Source organism: Oreochromis niloticus, linkage group LG17 (assembly GCF_001858045.2).
Source record: "Oreochromis niloticus isolate F11D_XX linkage group LG17, O_niloticus_UMD_NMBU, whole genome shotgun sequence".
NCBI lineage: Eukaryota > Metazoa > Chordata > Actinopteri > Cichliformes > Cichlidae > Oreochromis > Oreochromis niloticus.
In genome coordinates this window covers 26,855,621-26,879,766 of record NC_031981.2, presented here as the reverse complement: position 1 = coordinate 26,879,766, position 24,146 = coordinate 26,855,621, and the positions used below count along the sequence as shown (strand labels likewise).

The window sequence follows — 24,146 nt, the reverse complement described above, 5'->3', positions numbered from 1 at the left end:
CATGGAAATCAGCCAGGACAACTCGTGAAACACCTGCTGACATCTGGTTGAATTCAGTTGTGTACATCCACAGAGAGCAGCAGGTCAGCCGATCACACCATGTGTGAAAATCTACTGAGCTCTCAATAGAAAATATTCCCACACTGAACTATTACATGTGATTTAAGTGTTCCCCCACCTGCTGAATCCAACTTTAACCTCTTCCCTACTCATTTTCCTGTTACTGTTAACTTGTGAAAAAAAATGTGTATTAATAAAACAAATATAAATTTATGACACATGTTTGACATATGTTTAATCTAGGGTAGGCATTTGACCACCAGACATTTTAGAGAAAACGTATGTACATTTCTCATTAAAATTTGGGTTATTCTAAAAACAGACCCTAAACATGTATTTTGTACTGTTGCACAAGAAACACTTCCTTTATCTGTTATGATCTGCTGGATGTGAGTGGCTATGTTCAATATTTTTTGTTGTTGTGGTCAACAAACCCCACAAAAACACCAGAATGACAAATGTGTGCACTGACCTCCCTAATCTGTCTATATGGCTCGCTTCAGTGTGTGGTCACTGAAATAAAGGGAACCAGTGCAATAAGTAGCGCTTTAATGTATTTTTTATATTTTATATTCCCCTGTGACACGAAGCACTGAGATCATCAGGCTTTAGTTGTTTTTAGAATTTCTTTGATGGTCTTGGTCTCTTCCTGAAATTTGCTAACAATTAAATAAACATAGTATATATTTAGATATATTACTGTCAAAAAATACTTCCCTAAGGAGATCCAGATTGAATACAAAGGCTTCTGGAGCCTTTGTATTCAATCTTGTGGAGGTCAGCTTGCCCCCCACAGCTAAGAAGTAGCAGTTTAAGGCAGCAGCTAACATTTAGCTCATTATGTAAATGCTAATCATCAGTTGTAGCACCGACCCCGGGGCTTTAGAGATGCTCAGACACAACTAAGGCTGGCAAACAACACGCTGCATTAACAATTCTCGTGCACAAACAAACTGATTTATGGATTGCAAGGATTCGCTGTGCTAATCTGTCAGTTTTGTTCCCCGCACACAGAAAAGCAGCAGTGATGTAAACCAGTTATGTCATTTAATATGATGGAGCAGCCTCGTCCTCTGTGTATTTTACACTGAGCTGAGGCACGCTTCCACTTGTGTTTCTTGCCCAGTGTCAATAACGTAATCAGATGTGGTGCTCGCAGCTGCTCTACCTGTGAGGTTGTAAGTGTGTGTGTGTCTGTTCAGAGAACAGGCAAAAGGACATGATGCAGTATTTGGGCACGGAAATGGCTCTGTTAGCTCCAGTGCGATAGACTTGAGTGAAGCTGCTTTTTTATGAAGATGTTGTGCTCACATTAGCTAAACTGTTTGAGAACTGCAGAGCTGATACGTTTTGCTGTATTGTCCAAAGATTTAAGGGCTGCTGTTGTCCCCCTCCATTGTGGGTTTTATAGCTATGTATTTGTAATTGTATTCGCTTTGAATAACTGCACAGATCACAGTTTATGTCCATTGCCAGTGTCCAGCAAGTGGTGAGTTTTGGGTATTAAATCAGAGATGGTTCCAGGTTGGAAACAAATAAACACACAAAATTGTGGCAGGAATACGTAGCCACATAAGAAAGATCATTAGAGGTGAGGACATAATTTTGTCTTTGCAAGAGGTTTTAAATGAAATATCTTTATGTAGCGTTTGGTAAAACAGAGTGAGAAAACATAAACACAGCCAGCATGAAAACCTAAAATAGATCTGCAGTTCCTTTAGTAGCCACTTTAGTCGACACCGGCTGCCAAAGTGAGTGAGTCCTTGCAGACTCACATATTAAAATGAAGTGGAAAGTCATTTCAGTTACACGTGAAAATTTGTTTGTTGCGTGACATAAACTGGTTCTCACGAGCATGTTTGTTTTGTTGGAATTTTTTTTAATGTGATTGTCTGAAGAACAATACCAGAACAAGAATCATCTTTTTTGGGCCAAGTTTCTTTACACAAACAAGGAATTTCACCTTGTGCATGCAAAAAAAACAAAAAAACAAAAACAACAACAAAAAAAAACCAATAAAAAAAATAGAAATAAAAGTAAGAAAAAATAAGTTACAGAAAGTCTTAAGATATTCAAGATATTCAAACTTTAAGTGCAAAACTGAGTAGTCAATATACATATGGGCATGTGACCTGAATGATAACAGTGGGTTGTTTTCATTTTGGTAGATGTGTGTATCTGTGTGTTGCACCATTACGAACAAGCTTGCTAGTCTTAGCTGGTGTCCCCACATTCTTTTCCATATATGGTCATGTCTGACTCTAAAAACCAACACAGCAGCAACCAAAATGCAAACATTAAGGCTCAAAATTGAGTTTCAGAAGCAGTGCATGACATCATGAGGTCCATGTCCATCTTTTAAATACAGTCTTTGTAGAAAAACAGATTTTCAATAAGTCAAGGACTGGCTGACTTCCAAGCTGACTCTTGTGGTCTGATGACCACAAATGCACTAATACATTGTACATAAATTAAATCTTGTGGTTGCAAGCCTAAAATTTGTCAGCACAGGTTAAATGTATTAAAGGTTAAATGTCTCAGCAGCTCCGTACAGCAGCAGTGTATCCGAGGCTCCACAGTTCTACTCAGCTGCCTGTGTAGCACGCACTCATTAGTTCCTCCTCTGCCAGCTGAGAGCTCTGATCTGCAATCATTGATTGGAATCAATAATTCACACCGCTGCTTTAATATTTGATGTATGGAGCTATAATCTGCTGGGGATAAGTGTCAGCGTTAAGTGTGAAACACATAGCTCCTGGTGATAATGAGTATTTGTGATCATGTCCCTCGCTCTCCCTCCTCTCGGTCTCCAGTGCGAGTGGTTTCAGAGTGGCACCGAGGCGCTGCTGAATATTTGATGTGTCAGGCTGATTGTGAAGTTGACCCCAGATCACGGTCACTGCGAGTTTCTCCAGCTCCTGCATTGATTCTGCTGTCCACCTGCCACTCCCTCAACCAAAAAATAATTAATCTGTTGAACTGCACTCTCAGAACAGGTACAGCAAAAAATACTTTCAACTCATGTAAAGATCAGGACTGTAAAATGTGAACTACTATTGCAGTCATTACAGCTTTATTAATTCTGAGCAATTTTGGGGGAGAACTTACGGGGTGTGATAAAAATAAAAACTTCTGCAACTGTAAAAAATAAAAAAATATTCCTGATTTAAATTTGGCCCACTTTTCCTCTCACCTTCATTTCCACGTGCACCTCTGGACCGCTTCCAGAACTGGTGGAAGATCAGTTTAGACCACCACTGGACTTCACCCTGGATATCAAACTTTTTCTGGGAGAAAACATCAACTTTGATGCCAAACCGACCACAGCATCATGATGGATATCTTCACTGCTGATGAGAGCTGGGTTTGAATATAACACATAACAGTTTGGGTCATTTAAGGAAATAACCTCAACTGAGATGTGTGATGTTGTATACTAAGAGTGCACTGAAAACATGTTTTGTTTTGTTTTGTTTTGTTTTGTGGTTTTTAGTTACAGAAATAAATAGAACATTTAGTTCTGACTTTTTGTTCTTCTCTAAAATGAAATTCAAATCAAATTTCATAGGGTGGCCCTGAGGTCCCCTTAAAGACCTTCAAGGTCATGACATGGTAAATGGACTGGTTCTTATATAGCGCTTTTCTACTCAAGCACTTTATACAACACACCTTACTCACCCAAGCACTTCTTTCTCTATCTAAGTGTTTTCTATCTAACATTCACATTCCAATGATTGCATTTTGAGCAACTTGGGGTTCAGAATTTGCCAAGGATACTTTGACATGTAGACTGGAGCAGCCGGGGATCGAACCACCATCCTTGTGGTTAGTAGATGACCTGCTCTACCTGAGCCAAAGACACCGCATCTTGCCTTTTATTCCCTTTTAAGTATTAAAAAAACAGCTGACTAAAAGACTGGATATAAGGACATAATATTTTCTGTTACTTTTACATGTTAAGACTTCCACAAATTAATTTTAAAGCCAGAGCCGACCACACTTTTGAACTTGTAGCTCCTAAATGTTGGAACAGCCTTCCACAGCCAGTCAGGCTGACTGAGCTTGTGATTTATTTTGAACGACTGCTGAAAAAACATTTCTATAGGAGGTTAGCTTTTCTATAATATTTCTCGCATAGTTTTTGTCTGCATGCTAGAACATGTATACTTATCTTCAGTGTGTGGTTGTTATTCAAACTGTGAAGCACTTTGTAACTGTGTGTTGTAAGTGGTACTATACAAATAAAGCATTAGTTTAGTTTTATATTAACATCCTTAAAGTTCTCCTTCCACTGCACCAAAAGTAGTTGCTTAGGTTTCTGTTGTAAATCTGCAAATATTAAGTCATAAGAGCCACTGGGACAAAGAGGATAATAATCTGAACAGCTGAAATCAGATTCCAGAAACATACTTCACCTTCCTCCGAGCTGTCTGTTTGTTGTTCTGTCTGTATAGATGAGATTCTGACTCATACAGCTCCAGTAGTCCACAAAAAATGACAATTAACTTGTCTGATGTCTTCCTGACGCCACTATGGGTAAATTTGTGTCAGTTTGCCTCTTCACATAGATTTTGTAATGATGCTGCACGAAAACTTTGCTTTGTATTTGGTGCGAACGCACTGTACAGTATTACAGCATCATTTATTAATCTGCTTCTTCTTTATGCTTCTTTTTTTGTTTGTATTAGGAGGAAGAAATCATTACTTGGTAACAGGTTAAACACTCAACAAGTCAAAGTGTTTGAAAGGAGAGAACCTACAGCGAGCTCTTGGTGACATGTCTGTGTCAGCTTTTGTTTCTGTTTGTATTTTCCCATGTCTCCTCTCTGGGATTCATCCTAAGCATTCAGCCCTGATACAGAGTGCTTCTGCATTAACAAACAGCAGAAAATGCCCTCATACATGCTGAGTATAGGGGAGTTTATGCAGATTTTGGAATGCAGATACTGTGTTACAAGTCTGGATAGTCAAATAGAACAGGATGTCTTTCCTGCTAAGGGAGAGGGGGAGCCACATGAAGTGAGTATGCATCCTGCTGTGCTCTGTGTGACTGAGACAATTGTGCTGTTTCACAAGCTTCACTGAAAATAGGAGTGTGAGCAAAATCCATTTACCTTCTACTTGAGAGAAATCCTGCAGCGTATTCCACCAGGATGACCTTAATCCTACTTTGGAGTCCGCTGCGGTTTCACATGCACCTAAAAGCAATAGCATGGAAGAAAGTCATTAGGCCGCTGACGGCTGCTCCACAGGGAATTATTATTGCCATCATCTGCCATATGGTGAAGCATTATTTAGTCACCGGGCCTCTGAGGTGTCAGAAGAACTGAAAAACCTTACTTGTCTTTCTAAACAGCAGTTGTTGATTTCTTTTTATAGGCGGTGAGGAACAGTTAGTCTGTTTAATCTTTTAACACCTTCAGTATCAGATTGAAGTGGGTTTTTGTGTGTGTGTGTGTGTGTGTGTGTGTGTAGCTTGACAGGGAGATTTTAGCATTCACTTGGATTCACGAGGAGATGTATCCATCCGGGATCACATTCATGTTTTAATCTTGTTCATGTAAAAATTCCCTCACAAGCACTTGGAGGGGAAATTCAGAAAAAAAACACTGACAATCTGGCAGGCTTTTTTTTTAACTTTCAAAAACGCAACTGGTGCCATATGAAAGACTTCTGAAACTGTATGTGTTTGCACTAGTGTGTGTGTGTGTGAGTGCGTGCGTGTGCAGGAGTGTGTGTGTGTGTATTTAAATGATAGTTGCAAATGTTTTTCTGCTTCCCTCCGACGTCTCTTGCTGAGGGAGATGAGAGGAGCTGACACACAGAATTAAAAATATCTCTCAATAACACTCCCACACACACACTGTAGCCCAAGAGACCACACAAACGCACACACACACACACACACACACACACACACTTTTACAACCGTACACACACACACACACACACACACACACACACTCTAACACACAGCCTACTGCTGAAGACTCTTTTTTTGTGTCTCTCTCATCTATTTCATTTCCTCTCTTGTGCATATGGATGCATACATACAATCTGCTGGCTTGAAAAAGACATTAAAGCAACAAGATTGAAGTGTCAATGAGATCTTTAGATGCTTTTTTATTACAATTTAAGTAGGTTCCTATTATGTAAAGATGGAAGAATAAAATCACTTAGGATTGCAGGGAGATTATGCGGATGATGGTGCTCACAAGGTCCTTCAGCGGTTGTATAAATGCCAGCGTTTATGTATGAGAGCAGGCTTCTGTGTTCGTCTATTTCTGTCTAGCACATGAGAAGCATGGAGTTAATTGTATTTGTATGAATGGCAGCAAGCAGGTTTTTATTCATGAATGCAAACAACGCTGAAGCAGCAGCAGTAGCCACCTCAGCCCTGGTGAAGAGCTCCTATTCATGAATTTACTTAAGAGACACCTTATCTGTCCCTGTGCCTCCCTGCCAACTGGCTCCAATCGCACACACACAGACAGACATCAGGGCCCCACGACCAGGAAATCACCTGGCTGTGATTACCAGAGCAGCAGGCAGCAATCTCTGCCTCACCTGGTTTGAGGCAACGCTGGGTTTGCTCTGACATTTTCAAAGTTAATAGCAAATTTATGGATTTACCTTTAGAAGCATAGCTTCTGCTGCATGCCTACATCTACCCACACCACCTGTGTGCTTTTGTGTTTCCTTTTTCTTTTTTTTCTTCGGTGGTCGGCCTCAAGGTTTGAGTAGTTTGGTCACTACTGAAGCTTCGTTCTCACAGCCATGTCCTTCATGTTACATCCTCAATTTTGAGAAATGTCAACAAGCACAATGAGCCAGCAGGGCAGGGCACTGTGTCACCCCTGTGCAGATGGATACGGACACAAACACATCGGCTGCACTCATCAGCTCAAACTACCTGAAAGAACATCAGACAGGAAAAGAGAGGGAGGGAGAGGGAGACAGCAACACACGGGAGGCAAAAGGACTGGGAGAGGGAGCCAGGGTGTCAGATTGGGAAACACCTCAGCAGCATATCAGTCACAACTGCTAGCCTCACTGCCTCTGTTGCCATGACAACAGAGGACTGTCAGGCATCCTGGAGGGAGGGATGGTCCAAAAAATCTGCAGCTGTCACTTACTTCAGGAGAGAGGAGAAATGGAGCCAGTGTATGCCCTGCCTGACTGCGGTATCACTTCATTTCAACGGAGGAGATGCTAAACAGGAAAGATGAGACACTTTCAATGAGCCAGTCGACATGTGACGATAGAAAATAATTCTGCATTTTCTGCTCCAAAACAACTTAAAACAGATTTAAAGCTTGGACTGGTTAAATAATATAACACAACATAGAAGGGGGTGTATCTCAGAGTGTTTTATTGCAGAGTAGGCTACATAAAGCATGAATGTGGCCACAGTGACATCAGTCATTGCTTTTAGGGTCTGTATTTAGAAGCGCTGGCTTTAGCATTGTACTCGCTGCTATGTTGATTTCTTGGAGACAGAAGTCACCATAATGGGAGATGGTGGAGTGCTAAGCTATCAGCTAATGCTACCAAGCTTGGTTAGCTAGCTACAACTGCAGAATGTACCAGCAAAATGTACAGATATCTGCTAATTATTGCTAAGGGGGGGGTCTCTATCTATAGAGGACAAAATCACTTTTTGCACCTATCTGTAGTCATGTTGAACATTTTAACATGAGCGTCTATAGGGACTGACTTGCTTTTTGTTCTGCTTCTGTTTCTGTTCTGCATAGGCCTGAACCCCACTGACTATGATAACCAACTACAGAATGTAGCAAACATCACAACTAAGGGGATTGCACTACAACAAGGTTGCAGACATTAGGGATCCCTACAAGTAACCTGGAATCCCACAGGCAAATGGGAACCATGAAGAAGCTGGTAGGAGAGCCGCAACCACCAAATAGCTGCAGAGTGACAGGAATGTCCTGAGGAGTCAGCAGAACAAGATCAGGGCACGGCAGGGTCATCAGATACCCTGCTGGGATAATCAGCTGTCCAAAGGAGGAGACAGAAGCCACTGACATCAAGACAAGAGAAACAGGAAAGCTCCCGATAAACGGTTTCACCTCAAGTCCAAAACCCTGAGAACAGAAGGAAGGAGGCAAAAGAGTAGAGTAGTATGGCCATCGGGACTATGGCCAATGAATGATGGATTGACAGGCACCTACAAGGCATGTACCACCAACAGAAGTATGTAAGAAGTAGCTAATAACAAAAAACATCCTACTAGTGGCTGGACAAAGCTGGACTTAAAGACAGCATAGAGACACTAATCATGGCAGCATAGGAACAAGCTCTAAGCACAAGATTCATATAGGTTGGGGTCTATCACACCACGTAAGACTCCAAGTGCAGGCTGTGCAAAGATGCCTCTAAGACAATCCAGCACATTACAGCAAGGTGCAAGATGCTACCAGACAGGGCAAACATGGAAAGCCATAACTAAGTGACCGACACAGTATACAGGAACATCTGTGCCAAGTATGGAAGTCCTGAGATCAAAATAGGATATGCCCCACGGGGTGGTTAAGAATGAGCGAGCTGAGATCCTGTGGGATTTCCAGATAAAGACAGACAAAATGGTGATGCTTAATCAACCTGACATAGTAGTGGTGAACAAGCAGAGGAAGATAGCCGTAGTGATAGACGTAGCTATACCCAGTGATAGCAAAATCAGGAAAAAGGAACATGATAAACTAGAGAAACACCAACAGCTTAGAGAAGAGCTACAGAAGATATGGATTGAGAAGGCAATGAGAAGGTAGATGGGGCACTTAGGGTAGTGACAGAACCCAGGAATGACATCCGAGATCTCTGTCCAGAAGAGTGCAGTTCTAGGAACAGCAATGACCTTCAAGCTCTCAGGTCTCTGGTTGAGGACTTGAGCTTGAAAGATAAAGACTGCCAGCAGGACACACTGGGAATTTTATTTTATGCAATGATGGCGTAGGGAGGACAACATTGTTTTTATCAACAAATGGGAACTGTTTGCCCACCCCCAGTGATTTTCCCTTAGTTTTTATGATTAAGAATTCTGACTGTTACTGTCAATCACTTTGTGAATAAATAAACATGAATAAATAAACAAACAATACACTCAATAGAAAGGAATAAAGTGGGTTTCAGACACTTCAGCTGTGAGTAAAATAGCTTCACTATGTGTAGGTTATCTGCAATATTTAGTGTCGCTAGTCAAGATTCACCTTTATGCTGTTTTTCTAAAAGCACCTCTCATGACTGATTTCCCATATGTTGCAACTCATTCCCTCATCCTGAGGTTGTTGACACAGAAAAGGAAGTAAGTTATACGGCATCCTAGCAGGGACTGAAGAATCAAGAGCAGTGTGTTTTCACTCTGTTGGCTGGCCCACTAGACATAATCTTCCTATTCTCGCCTTAGAATACAGTCAGATTGTCTGTCTTCTCACTATTGATCTCAACACCACAGTCTATTGATTACAGGCGTGCTGGACGATAGTGGATATTGACCATGTAGTAATTGACTGTGCACATGTAGAGACTTTTTGTTAAGGGAGCCCAAAGTGCTTCACATTGACTTCTTCATTGATGAGCCAGTTGGCTGACTTCTCCAGAGATCTTAGCAATCTAAAGCACACGTTCAACAGCAAACAAGGTCATCAGTGAGGGCACCAAAACACCTGCATTTGTCCTCTGAAGATATGTATGTGCACTCAGCAGCAGCTTTTTTTAGATTTTAAAAGCTTGTTATTTTTGGCTTTGTCTGATCTCACAGTTGCTGAGAAGATGCTTCACACTGCTGAGGAGAGTTTATGTATTATTCCAGGGCAGCCACATACAGAGTTATGTTTCTTTTGCTTAGGCTATTTCTGAATGACGAATGTAACCCTGATATGATGTAGCCTCTAGCCCAGCTTTTACCAGTGTTTCATTTTGAAATGTATGCACATAAGATTAGTTAGAAGATTGTATGATAACAGCCTCAAGGCCTGATTCACTACTATACTAAAAGGAAAGTCCGAACCCAGAAAAAATTAAATGTGGGAACTGAAATTGTGCACAGTAAAAAAAAAAAAAAAAAAATTCATTTTTTTAACTTTATTTTGCAATGCTGCAAAATAAAGTTGTTGGGCTTTTAATTTTTTTTTTTTTTATTCTTGCATGTGGTAAACCCCCATCTTTACTCACATCCATAACATTAAAAGAAGGAATGGCATGGAATGAGATCACTGGTGATGTCTTGTGGTGTCTGGCACTGGAACTTTGGTGGTGGATCATTTAGAGCCTGTGGATTGTGAGGCGGAACCTTTATTGGTCAAGCTTGTTCTGGCGCATACATGAATGCTCAGTGGGAACGTGCTCCAAAAGCAACCAATAACTTTAACATTCTTGTGAAGATCAGGTCAGTGACTCAAATTAGTGGATGTGCAGCCTAGCAGAAGACTACAAGCCACATGTCAGTCAACAAGGCCATGAACCTAATATTTGGACTTAACAGGATCCAGATGGCTCACCTGTTGTTTTAAAGTAAAAAATGTTTATGTGGGTCGCTGCTCTTTCCAGACTTTCACATTGTCTCTGTTGTGCATCCGTGATACATATAATATACACATCACTAACAAGCGCGCACACGTTTATGTTTCATAGCAAACCTTCGCCAAAGACTCCTGCTGAGCCATCTGCATATTTCACACCAAACTCAAATATTTCTCCCCTTTGATATGTAATTTTCAGCCCCTGCATGGCTTCATTTTTCCTGCTGTTAATCTTTGAGTTTTCTATATTTACATATTCTTCTTTAGCTGTATTACTTTCACTAATTCAGGGCATTATTTTTTTCAAAATGCATCTGACAGCATGGAAACTAACAACAAGAACAGCTCAAAGCATATAAAAGCTTTATATTTGATCTCTGTTTGGATATAAGGATATTTTTAGGTGTCATAGAGATCCGTGTTCTTATATTTTTATTTAACATATATATACATTTATATGTATTTTTTATTTTTTTAAGCAAAATATGTCCTGTCAGAGTGTGTTTCCAATTCAGCAGATGCTGCCGCTTTTCAGGCCTTTTAGCCTTTGACTCCATTCTATCATGAATTAATACACAGTTATTCCACAGTAAAGGGCCTTTTACTTCAGAGCTGTGCCTTCTGACTTGGAGGGAAAGCCCCCCTTACAAGCTGTCCTGTCTGTACAAGTCTTGAAAAAACATTTACTTAAGGACTAATTGCATATTCCACCCCATTACAACTTGGCAGGATACTTTATGACATAGCCCACACACCTATTAGTGTGTAATGACAACGTAAGAAGTAGCGATTTTGATACTCTATAATACAGCCCACATTCTTATTAGTAATGTACAATTACATTGTCAGAAGAAGAGGTCAGGAACCTTTAAGAATACTGCGTAATTACATAGTAATTATACCCCAAAGCCATCATTGCTTAACAAAATACTTACACTATGGCCTGTATTTCTTTCCTTTTCGAGTCCACGCTACTTCTTACTTCAAACAAACAAACAAAACAAACATAAACAAACATAAAATACAGATATTAGAATTTGTTTTTGCTTTCCTTTAAAACTGCCCATTACTCTGCTAGTTCAACTTCACCTTCATTCTAAGCATTAACATGAACCAGAAAGGTACATTTAGAATGGCGAGCTGTACAATAAGTGTATTGAGTGATGAGTGTTATGAAGCGCTACCTACTGTTTTTGCATTGTGTTTGTTTAGCGATAATGATACGCTTGTTGTACCACGATCCCACCTATTAATGTGGACAAGAGCTTCGAAACTTGAAGTGCAAACTCAGACTCACATTAAATTACCTACAGCGCAATGCACTAAGATGCGAATAAATATTTACATTTCTGCAAAAATGCGCCACATTTTCAGGAGCTCAAAATATTCTTATTCCCCTCCTTTTAATTCGGGCTATTTTATCCCTCTGCGGGATTACCACCTTGTCTGCCTAAGCATCATTTTCTGTTAATTATTTGTGTAAAACTGGCGCTTGACTGCAATAAAACACACGAGGTGTGGAGCTGCGGGAAAGACCAAATTGTTGCTATATTGGAACATCCACGGGTGCAGCTGGTCTATTTATAGCTGGGAACTACATCAGCTATGACTGCAGACACTGCGAGGGGAAATCACCAGCGCTGTTTCTGCCGCTGTCTTCTCACCCAGCCGCTGACATTTCACCGAAGCGAATGAAAAGCAGAAGATCGCAGTGTAGAATGTGATGTTTACTCCGTGTCCCACATGGGGAAAGTGCACATGGGGAAAAAGGATGATTAAATTGTTTTGTTTTGTGCGTGCGTGCGTGCGTGTGTGTGTGTGTGTGTGTGTGTGTGTGTGTGTGTGTGTGTGTGTATTGAATGATGCCCACTGAACCTCGTGGTAATGTGTTTTGATTATCACCACGAGCGTGACCCAACCGCTGAGCCCCGCTGAAGCGCAGGATCGCTGGTTACCCTGTGTGAAACGAGGCAGGTGGTCTGAGAGAAAGAGAGAGCGACAGACAGAGAGAGAGAGAGAGAGAGAGAGAGAGAGAGAGAGAGAGAAGGGGCGTGCGGCACACACACTGGTCGGGCTACTCGGCAGATCAACAATCGTCAACCTGTGGATAGCGCGCAGCGCCCTGCTGTGTCCTCCACTGCCACCCTCTTCCCTGTGGCGCCGACCCCGAACCTCGGACATCCGGGACGCACGAACCGGGAGATGGTGCCGGTTCGATTCCCTAAAAGTTGAGCGGCTCGTGCGCCATCCCCGCTTCATGAATGGCCGGAACATGGAGGAGATGTCATTCGAAAGAGTCAAGACGCGGCGGAGGAAGGGTCACTGCCCGGCCGGTGCACCCTTGGGTGCCATCGCCTGCGAGGACGAGTTCAACAGCCAGGAGCTGGAGGCTCTCTTCCAGAACTACAACCTGAAACTAGAGCAGACCGCCACCCTCAAAGCGCTGGCTGTGCTCATCGTGGCCGCGTCGTCGCTGTCCCTCGTAGAGCTGCTGTCCAGCCCGCGTCTCACCTTGTCCAAGGGCTCCAGCCCGGTGCACTGCGTGGTGTTCCTGTCGCTGTTCATCGTCACCAATGTCAAGTACCTGCAGGTGACGCAGCTGCAGCAGATAGCGAAGCTGGCCCTGCTGTTCAGCTTCACCTTCGCACTGCTCTGTTGCCCGTTCCCGCTGGCTTTGGGCACGTCGGAGCTGGTGAATCCCGCTGCCCCCGAGCAAGGCGTGTGGCAGCTCATGCTGGTCACTCTAGTGGCTTACGTGCTGCTGCCGGTGCGGACCCTGCTGGCCGTGCTGTTCGGGGTGATGCTGGCGGCATCCCACTTCATCGTCATTGCCACGTCGGTGACGGGGAGGAAGCAGAGGCTATGGAGACCAGTAAGTGCTGCACCTGCACCCCGATCAGTCACCCATCCACCTCAGTTGCTTAACAGGGTCTTCACTTAAGCATCGGCCGTATGCAGGTGGCGAGTTTGAGTTCCAACAACTTTTGTCCAAGTGTGCTTAAGCAGCTCACTCCTGTGCTGCGTGGGAAGCTCCTAGTTGGACTGTGAAGTAACCGCATGAATGTAGACTGGTGCCGGGAGGCGGCATGCTTACTCAGCCGACTTTCCCAGGAGGAGAAAAGGTTAAAAACATTGTCAGTGATCGATTTTAGCTGCGAGGCACTGTAGTTGTAGAGCTGGAAACGAGCACTTTCACTTTTGCGCACAAGCAGTAACGAAGTAGAGGAGGAGCTGTTCAACCGCCGGTGCTGAAACACTGATTCTGCAGGGTCCTACATACAGCTCAGCACTAGGACAGGGAATTAGATTGTAGACAAAAGTAAGATCAAACAAACAAAAAACACATCCTTAAGCCTTAAATATATATAAGGGTATTTATTAATATGGTTCCATGAAAAATGATCTTTTGGCGTCTCAAAGTGAAGCTGTGTTTGCTGCTTGTCCAGTTAACAGCACAACAACACTGCTAAATCATTGTGTGAAGATCTACAAGCACGCAGTCATTCACCAAACAATAAACGTGGAGTAGAAAAAAGGTTCTGACCTCTCAGAAGTAACACACTCAGGAAAAAAAATGTTACTACACCTTTAGAGGTATGAACAGCTCATCATTGAGGAGGTACCCACTAAGATGACATACTTGTAGTCTTTGAGGGGTATTCTTGTGGTTTATACCACACCGGGGACCAGTCTCTAACCACTACTTTTGAGTACTTTTTCCTGTATATTAATGCACCAGCATAACAACGAGATGAAGGTGCAGAATTAAGTACAGGATTCCCCCTTTATTTAAATGGGAAGCCTGTTTGGAAAAATACATGTACCTTTATAGACGTTTAAGTTTTTCCTAACCTTTTCAGCTCGTGGCCTCTGCAATGTCTAATAAACACACATGACTTGTTCAAACAAAGAGCAATCTTTTTTTCTGTTTTCATATTAGAGATCCGAGGGTTTAAAACCACCCGGTAATCTGGGAAAATTGAATTTCCTGTTAATCATTCCTCACACATCAAATTTATCTTCTGTCTCAACCCCTTAATTGGAAGCCATCGTGCTAAAGCTGTTTGGTTATAACCTCGACTGAAGCAGTTTTTGTTTATGAGGTTGTAATTTGCTGGTCACAGAACAGAGAAAGTATCACTCATGCAGCTGTGCTGGGTTACACTGCATGTCTGAGCTTTCACCTCTGACCCTATCGAGAATCGAAGACATGGACTGACTACAGGGTTCAATCTCCAAATTAGGTGTCTGATGGGATCAATAGCCTCTATCAATAATGCACTTTGTCTGCCAGCCATTCCTCTGTAGAGCTTTTGATGCTTACCTGACATTAATTTTTTAATCCTGTGTTGACCTTCATGTCTGCCATTGAATCTGTCCCATGATCTAATCTAGCAGTATGCACAGCAGACACACACGTCGTCTACAAAACATCATCTGGATGCTGCCAGCTTTGTTTGGCATGTCTGTTCTTGTCTGTGCAGCTGGTGGCCAACGCCGTGCTCTTTACCAGTGTCAACTTGTCAGGGGTGTTTGTGAGGATTTTCACTGAACGCACCCAGAGGAAAGTTTTCCTGCAGGCCCGCAACTGCATCGAGGAGCGGCTGAGGCTGGAGGACGAAAACGAGAAGCAGGTGAGGCGGCACACAAGGACGCACCGGTGGGCAGAAAACAGCAGCCACACGTTTTAGCTCATCTTGCAGCGCGTATGTTCATAAAAACCTTTGCAGTCTTTGAAGAGTTTGTTTTTTGTTTTTTTTTCTTTCTTTTTTTCATGAAGGTTTCAGGTGCCAATGTATTCTCACAGCCTGCCCACGGGCACGCAGTAACTATGACAGCAGCTATTTAAGGAAAGAACAATTACTGTGGCACATGCACCAGCGCCACACATTCCACCCCCTCTGCGTACACCTACATGGATTTAACTGTGGAACCATCAGGCAACTTTAACACACCAGAAACGCTCTCTTTTGCACAGCACCCTCCCCACCCACCATGGGCACGAAACCCATTGATTTATAGAGTATTGATTGTCTCGTGTACAGTACAAAATATGCCCGAATATGAATCTCACCTTTTGCTATAACAAACATTTGCAAGTGCACGTGCACACTTAGCACCTGCTTTGTAGATTAGGTGATGATATGCTGTGTTTTCCGCAGCAGTAACAGCCTCCCTTCTGACAGGTAATTACACAAGCAGATTGCTTTCATGGCCTTCCTACTCCAATAAAGGTCACGCTTTATCTGAGTGAGAGAAAGATGTGCAGAACCCTGATTTGGATCTATCAACAGACAGCAACCAGGCTTCTGCTGATGTGCTCATGAACAAAACATCTCAGGCTTGAATATCTCCCATCACGTGGGTCAAATGAGCATTTGCTTTCAGGTGGTTCTACGAGTTGCACTGACTCTTGAACATGTGTGGACTACACACTGCACTTCTTGCGCGGTGAATTGATTTCCCCGTTCAATAGTGAAGCTTCCTCTTCCTTCCCACAAGCCGGGAGAGGGAGAATATTTAATTTGCCAGTGACTGCAACAAAGCAGTCCTGACACAAGGTCCACTCGCGAGAATTGTCTGAAGCTTTCTGCTCTATCCCGCAGCCTTCATCAGTCTTCATGAGTGGGCTCAGTTGTCAAGGAGATGGATCTGTTGTGGGAACCCAATATCTGTTATGGCTTCATCCATTGAGCACTGAAAAGCATTGGAGTTCATTCTTGACTTTGGAAATTGTCAGGTAATGACAGATTAGAGCATCATCATCATTATTATTATATTTACTGTATACTCCATGATATCAGTGAAAATTCTATCATGAGATGAAAATTGTGAGACATTGATGGGCCACAAAAAACAAAACAAAAACAAAACAAGTAAACAAAAAAAACAAAAAACAAAAAAAAATGTAATTTGAGTTGGAATGAGCACCAACCTGGAGTGCGAGAAAGTGAGAACCTGCAGTTCCTGGCATGGCCACTTGGGGCTGATTCTAAAAGGAGGTCAATCATAATAGATTCCCATTTTAAAACTGCTGGAAACTTACAGAATTTAAAAGCGTTCATAATAACTGTACAGAGCCTTTCTTTGTCAGAAATCCATCTGGATTCTGGTAAGAATTATTGGCGTGGCTGCTTTAACTGACAGGTAAACTGTAAACCATAGCTGTCTGTTAGGCTTCATCACTGCTAATCCACTCCCTGAAGTGGACCTCTGTGCTGTGTTCGTGATGCTCCTGCTTTTTGGAGCATTTTAAATCGAAGTTTCTGATAAAAAATATTGACTTTCCTGTCATACAGACCATAGAAAAAGTGTTTGCTTCCGTTTTGAATGACATTTAAGGGTTTTATGTTATTTAGCACTAATTAAAAGATATAGAATGTGTGTCTGAGCATTGCACGTCTACAGTCTATGAATACAGCTTTTTAACAAGGCTTGCTTGCATCAGCTGATGGCTTACTGTAGCACGTAATGTCAACATCAAGTCTTGAAACTGCAGAGTGACGAATGCCTATCAATGAACACCATCCCAATGAGCTTTTTCTAATCTGAAGACTTTGAAATATTTGGTTCAGTGTTTTTGGTGTCAAAAATATTTAGTTTTTTTAAACCCAGAAGTGATCCTAATGTGATGATAAGGCAGATTTCTTATATTATCAAGTAATGCTGAAAAGGCTTGGTTAGCTAGGTGGTAACATACTGCACCTGTTAACTAGTGTTAAGAAACACAAAAATGTCACACTGTAAATTCACTCAAAACTCAGGTCAGAACACAGCAAGCAGACCTCGATGTAGCTGAGATGGCATCCTGTCAGTCAGCAGCCAGCTTTCAGCCAAAGCCGTCGCACTACAAACAATATGATGTTTTTAGTCTTAATGCAACTTGAATGGTTTTAAAAAAATGCTTAAAAAAAGAAAGAAATCCACACAGTTGACATGAAAGAAAAAATCAGATATAGACTACAAAAGTTTCTTGTACATTCTTTAGTGATATTTTCACGTTCGCCTTTTCTTTTTAAGCTCTGGAAGTTTATGCATGCTACATTCTGGTTTGAGAAAAAAAAGCCCAGAAAAGTTAACTTTGTTTTTGAACAATGTAAAAGTAAAATTTGCATTGAAACATTTCTAATATGCCAATAACTGTTGTACTTCTTTCTGCCATTTCAAGGGAAATTATAATTCAACTCCATCATTGGAATCTAACAGGTGTCTTCCAGAGAAGTGGAAGACATTAATAAATTATTATTTATTTAATCAACCAATGTCAATTATTGTCTTACACATAAGTCAAATACATTAACAAAGCATGGAACAAAAAAACCGATTCAGACTGTTGTCATCATGATTTGCACACCTTGTGCACATGCAGAACAGGAAAGATGCGTGCACACACAAACACAGTGACAGACTCACACTCAGTCTCCATAATGGAGAATGATGGCTGTTTTTAAAAGCTGCTCTCCAGTATCTCTTTGTGTTATTCTCAGGTGAGGAGCAGTGATGTGAATAGAAGTATTATGTGAAAAAGAGTTGGAGGGAGACACGGGAGAGCCCTGGCTGCTTTTATAACCCTGCCACTCAACAGCTATTCACCATAGCTGCCTGATGATTCATTGTGCATTTACAACCGCTTGACATCCTGCTAGAGTTTCAAGCATACTTCATGCTGCTGCAACTGAGACTATTCACACAAACAAAAACAAATATGCTTCTAGGTGTAAATGCCACTTTATGCCTGTGCTGAAAGGATGTTGTTGATGAAGTCATTAAATTAGTCTTCAAATGTTCTCTGGGCTGCATTCTAGACATACATGGGCATGCATATCTAGAAAGTATTGTACAACGGGAGAATTAGACAGAGAATTTGATGAAACTACCATACCATACTTTTCAGTTCTTTTTCAACCATGAATGAATTCATAGAAGAATACTGGAAAAATAGTCATCCACAATAACAAAAAATATTTCATTCATGAAAGTCAGAAAATGAAACACATAATAAGCAATGTTTCGGATTCTAACGGTATTACAGCAAGTGCTGTTGCAAAGACACTACGCCACCAAACCAGGAAGGCAGGTTTTGTTACTTCCTCTGTTATGTTCATTACCAGTTGGGTGTCTGTTTTAAAGCCCCTTGAATCTCAAAGTGTTCTCTGCTGTGTAAATGCTTTTTCTATATTAGGTCTTGCTTAGTCCCATTTTCTGTCACTCACAGAAACTGCTACTACCTGCCACGACAGATAACTACTTTAGCTTAGGTGGATAAGCTAGCCACTAGGCTGACATCTATGATTTTTAAACCCCTTAGCCTTAGCTGTGGGCTAATTAAGTGGCTAAGTGACTAGCTTAGCCAATAAGCTAGTGGCTAACCTAGGCACTCAGCCACCTAGTGCATTCCAGGGTTGGCTGCACTGTTGCTGACAGGCTACTTTTTTGACATACATTAAATCTGATATGTGCATGGGAAAATTTGAGTCTGGTGAAATAGTGGTGGCAGTACTCAAGGAAAGATTTATTAAGGTTTTTCAGTCACATGATCACTAAACGTGATGATAACTTGGCTGCCATTTTGCACATGTGACAATGTGGAGTCAAGTGAATTAGGCACACAGAAAAGTCTGTAACCACCTGGTAACTACTGGAATGAGGGAAAAACCTTGAGCAAAAAAAAGTGTTTGCTAAAGGTTGATGGAAGCTGGTGTGTAACTGATTGCTAAACTGCCATTCATGCAAGCCTAGAGATTGGTCGCCTGATCCTTTGGCAGCTGCTGCATTCTTAGGAAAATGTGTATTCCCTGATTGGTTGCCAAAAAGCCTCCTTGTGATTGTTTTTTTCGCTCGCAGATATCTGCAACTGCAATACAAAATGACTTATTATGCTTGAATACAAAAATACACTTTATATCCTTCTCTCCTCTTTTAACCCTTTCTTCTTCAGGAGCGTCTACTAATGAGCCTACTGCCCAGGAATGTTGCCATGGAGATGAAGGAGGACTTCCTGAAGCCGCCTGAGAGGATCTTTCATAAGATCTACATCCAACGTCATGACAATGTCAGGTATGGGGGTGTCATGACAACTGTGGACCACAGACGTGTGCGGAGGGACTGGAGTGTTTTGATCCAGGTGTCACTGGTTGTGACGTCAAGGTCAAGAATAGAAGCAGAGCAATTAAGATTAGCCATTAACGCAGACGCAGTCAGGCAGCATAAAGGTTACAGAGGGCAGTGGGCCAGAGTGCTGTTGCCACCATAAGCAGATTAAAAATAATTGTCTTTCCTGCCTCACATACATTTTGCAGATGCAAAAAATGGTTTTGAAAACAGATATTCTCAATAATTTAAAGATTAGGTGTAACAGATTAAAACCTGAGCTTTTTTTTATAGCCCTGATGAGATCAATACATTTGATGAAGGGCACATACTCTTTATGACTCTAAAGCAAAAGTTCAATTAACAGTTAGACACAAGTTTATTTACAGTCATGTGAAAAAGGAAGTTTTCACAGGATTTTTATGCAGTCCTGTGAAAAACTAAGCACACTCCATGATTCAGTAGCTTGTAGAACCATCTTTAGCAGCAATAACATGAAGTTATCTTTTACTGTATGACTTCATCAATCTCTCACATTGTTTTGTAGGACTTTTGGCCCACTGTTCCTCACAACATTATTTCAGCTCACAGATGTTAACAGGCATTTGTTTATGCGCACCTCTTCTAAGGTTCAGCCACAGAATTTCAGTCAGGTTGACGTCTGGACTTTGACTGAGCCATTGCAAAACCTTTTCTTTTTCAGTCTTTTGTTGCATGAGTCAGTTTCAGCCAAGCTTTAGCTGTCAGACAGATGGCTTGTCTTGGTCCTGTAGTTGCAAAAAAAGGCCAAATCATCACCCCTCTTCACCACCATGTTTGAAAATTGGTACTTTGGTCTTATTTTGGCCTCTTGTTCTCCTACAACATTAAACATGCTAAATGAGACCTGTAGAGTCGGACATATAGTCCTTGCATATTTTCTCTAAACTATGCACAGTCTGACGTCGGGTTGAATTTGCTGGGATTTCCACTCTTGTTTGTGGCATTGTATTTACACCCACCTGAATGCTCCAGCAAATGAACAAAACCCCTGGTTTTATAGAGGTGGCACACAACACTTGACTGCTACTTACCCTCTTAATTCCTGTGGAAGCAGTAAAAATGCACTCAGTTTTTCACAGGTCTGGTTAGAATCCTGTGAAAATGTCCTTTTCACATGAGTGTAGCTTGTTAAATTGCTATTTCAACACAGAAAAGTTTGAGAAAGCAGACTTGGTCAAACTTAACATTAAGTGATCAAATAGAGCATCTCCAGCTCCCATCGCATTTTTGTTGCTTATTGGTTGCTCGTTTTTTAGCTGTTTAGTTTCACACTCACTGGTTTCATGGGATCATTTTCAGCATCAGCAAGCAGCTGTTTCATTTGTGAAGGAGCCCTAAAATCTACTGTTTCAATGGGCAAATACTGTTAGCAGCTATCTGTCGAACACAGCGGTCCCATCGAGCAACTAAAAGAGCTAGATGCTAGATTGAGGTAATGATTAAGTTTGCACCCTATTGCACCAAAGGAGACAAAATGACAGATGAAATACTTCAGTTTCAAAATTCACTAACAAAAGGTGTTGCAATTAAGAGGCAGTAGATCTACAGTGCAAGAATTTTTCTTATACAAACAGTGTTAAAACTCAAGGAAGATAATAACGGGCATGACTGTAAAATGGATAAACAACAAAACAGACAAAGTTAAACATAATGGTGAGTGTGCAATGAGGAGTTTTCTATTGTGTCTTTTGTCCCTATGCAGTCATGTTGTAAATCCATTAATATGAAAAGTACAAATAATAGCTGGACTCAAGTATAGTGAAATATGATCAACGATTTCTCTCGCCTATCTCCAAGCCTTTTCATCTCTATAAAAGTGGAGTTGAACCATACGATCCCCTCGAATGCCATCAGTGAACTTGTCGTCCATTTCTGATTGTAAGTGGCATCTATGGGAGACTCCCATTTGACAGCCTTTTGCAAAGGACTGCTAAGCTATTTAACAGAAATAAATGTCCACGACATCATGACAAATCCCCAGCATCCTAGGCCTATTACAGCATGACTTAGGGTGTTTTCATACCTGTGGTGTTTAGTCCGTTGAAATCGAACTTTGATTCGTTTTCCCACTTAGTCTGGTTCACTTGTCCAGGTGTGAACACAGTAATCACACTTGGAAAAGGTGGTCCAGACAAACTCCAGAGTGGTTTGTTTGTCTAACTACCAGGTGTACCTTACAAGCTTGAGCTAAAAAACGTCTGGTAGCCACGTATGCTTTGTGTTCTTAATGCAGGGAAGTACCCTAGATATGGGGTAGCAACTAGCTGTGCTAGTTGTAATTGTCCATGTTCTACAAGTCCAGAACATAACACTTTCTTCCTGTATTTACTTTTGTTGCTTCTGCCCCGGACATACACTGTCTGTCCAATGAGCAGACTTAACACTCTCACGTGGTTTGTAGGGAATCATTTTGGTTTGCCTGGAGTTCACTTGGATTTTTCTCTGTGTGAAAACAAACAAACTGATCAATTGATTTGGATCAAAGTAAGTGAAGTATAGGTGTGAAAATGCCCTAAGGAATGGTTCAGCTTCACCTGATCCAGTCCAAACTGTAAGCATTCAAACATCTGGAAAAAATGAATGAATTTTTTTTTTAACTTTATCTTAGACATATAGTAAATTAATTAAACATCTTTTGGGCTTATTGACTGTTGGTTGTGCAGAAAAAAATAATAATCTGAGCAGAGTTTGATTTTAAGATTTTATGATTTTTACATTTTGTAATTTACATCATTAATAAGTAATCTACTCATCAAGCAGCTAATATTAACAGGTGAACTTATAAAGCTATTGAATGGGCCAGCTCTAATGCGCTTGTAATGAAAAATGTGTGTGAGAACTTGGCTTGACTTTGAGCTGATTACATTCCAACGAGGCAGTAAAAAGAATAGGAGAGCTGTATTAGTGCTGCTGAGTGTAGGAGTTGAGGGCTAGGTAGCATATCAACAGCACTCCTGTCAAGAGACAATCCTCCCCACTCTCTTCTTGCTCATACTGTCTGCCTGTCTGTCTGCTCGGCTCCCACACTCACTCACATCTCAGGAACATCGCCGCCCGTTCACCAGCCTCTACTGGCACTCAGCCAAACATCATGGGGCTGTGCTCAGCGAGCATGCTCCCGCTCGTCTCTGGGGAGCTGCTGGAAACACATACACACATAAACACATGGCAGTAAAAAAAAAGAAAGAAAAAAACCCACCTCCATGTTCCAGAGCAGAGACATACAGCCCCCCAGATTTGGTCCGCCTTTTGATGTGACCCTGAGAACGTTTGATCACACACCTATTTAGCTCCGGCACCACTGCCACCTCCTCCTCTCTACCCCACTGCCCCCAACACACATCAGCACGACCTGCTGCACAGCACCATTCAAAGATAAATGGCACAACGGAGCGCTTCTGTTGAGCGGCAGTCGTGATCCGAGCTTTGCATACATCAGACTCCTCAAGAACTATAGTGTGCTGCCAAAAAAGAGCGCAGCGACTCAGTCACGATGCAGAAAATAGGCCTTCCTCATGCTATCGAGCTTCCACTCTTTTTAGTGACTGAGGGGAATGTGTGTGCCTGTGTAACAAAAAACATTTTGTCATCATGTAATTGGTCTGGTGTGTAGTCTTATTTGTTCTGTGACTATTTCTGTAGCTGTTTGACAACATTTGAGAAATCACAGAAACTAGAGCACCGGTCATTTGTTTATATAAAATGGATCATCTGTGGTCCATTTTATCCCTAGTGGTCAGGTTTGGTGTTCCTCTTCACTGAACCTCCCCTCCCTCATCCAGAACATTGCTTAGCAACTACAGTCAGTCAAGGTTTACCCACAGGTTGAACAGGAATGCCCAAGATTACTAACATGAATGGCCTGGTTCTTCCAGAGATCTCTTCCTGTTTAAACCGAGTTCTTTTTCCCCACTATTGCCAAGCGCCTGCTCATTAGGGTTTTCTCTCTAATATTGCATTCTTCACCTTCCAATATAAAGCACTGTGAGATGACAAGGTTTACACTAAGATTATTGACTCTGCTTTATTTATTTCATCTGGGAAGGTTGGATTTCCAGCAAATCTAGCAAAAAGTAATGAGACAGACAGTGCAATGATGTACTGCTGAAAAAAATTAGTTCTGACTAGGAAAAACTGAAAATTGTCAACTTGAATTTGCTGTACCAGGGATTAGTGCTGTCAGTGACATTATACAGAGCCAGGGGTGAAAACAAGGGGCCTCATTATTTAAAATTTGACATGTTTGATATGATGATGCAGGAACAGTAAATGTATCATAGAAATTAAGACTAATCTTACAGGTCTCCTTAGAAATTAGTCAACATAAGCATTTGAAAAAGAAAAAAATATATTTTAATCAAGTCTTGCAGCTAAAATTAGCTCAGTCTGCTAAATGATATGCAAGCAGCTGTTGTT

General features: G+C 41.5%; 1 protein-coding gene and 1 long non-coding RNA gene across 4 annotated transcripts in view; one reads left to right on the top strand and one right to left on the bottom strand.

The window, feature by feature from the left end:
* Positions 1 to 1,935: 1,935 nt before the first annotated feature.
* On the bottom strand, positions 1,936 to 12,377 carry LOC112842672 (uncharacterized). 2 transcript variants are annotated; one of them, XR_003214621.1, is made up of 3 exons: positions 11,534 to 12,377; positions 3,254 to 7,272; positions 1,936 to 3,010 (listed from the first exon to the last, which is right to left on the bottom strand). It is a non-coding gene; the product is annotated as an uncharacterized LOC112842672 (long non-coding RNA). The 2 variants fall into 2 exon arrangements; XR_003214620.1 differs by lacking the exon at positions 11,534 to 12,377 and having other exon boundaries at positions 3,254 to 3,420; positions 5,175 to 10,939.
* Positions 12,378 to 12,625: 248 nt separating this feature from the next.
* Positions 12,626 to 24,146, top strand: part of adcy1a (adenylate cyclase 1a) — a 52,928-nt gene continuing 41,407 nt past the window's right edge. Inside the window, exons 1-3 of one of the 2 annotated variants that reach the window (XM_013265369.3) lie at positions 12,626 to 13,470; positions 15,083 to 15,232; positions 19,537 to 19,655. In XM_013265369.3, coding sequence (XP_013120823.1) covers positions 12,856 to 13,470; positions 15,083 to 15,232; positions 19,537 to 19,655 — 884 coding nt within the window. In that variant the 5' untranslated portion in view covers positions 12,626 to 12,855. The remainder of the gene's footprint in view (positions 13,471 to 15,082; positions 15,233 to 19,536; positions 19,656 to 24,146) is intronic. The other variant, XM_013265368.3, reaches the window with a different exon arrangement.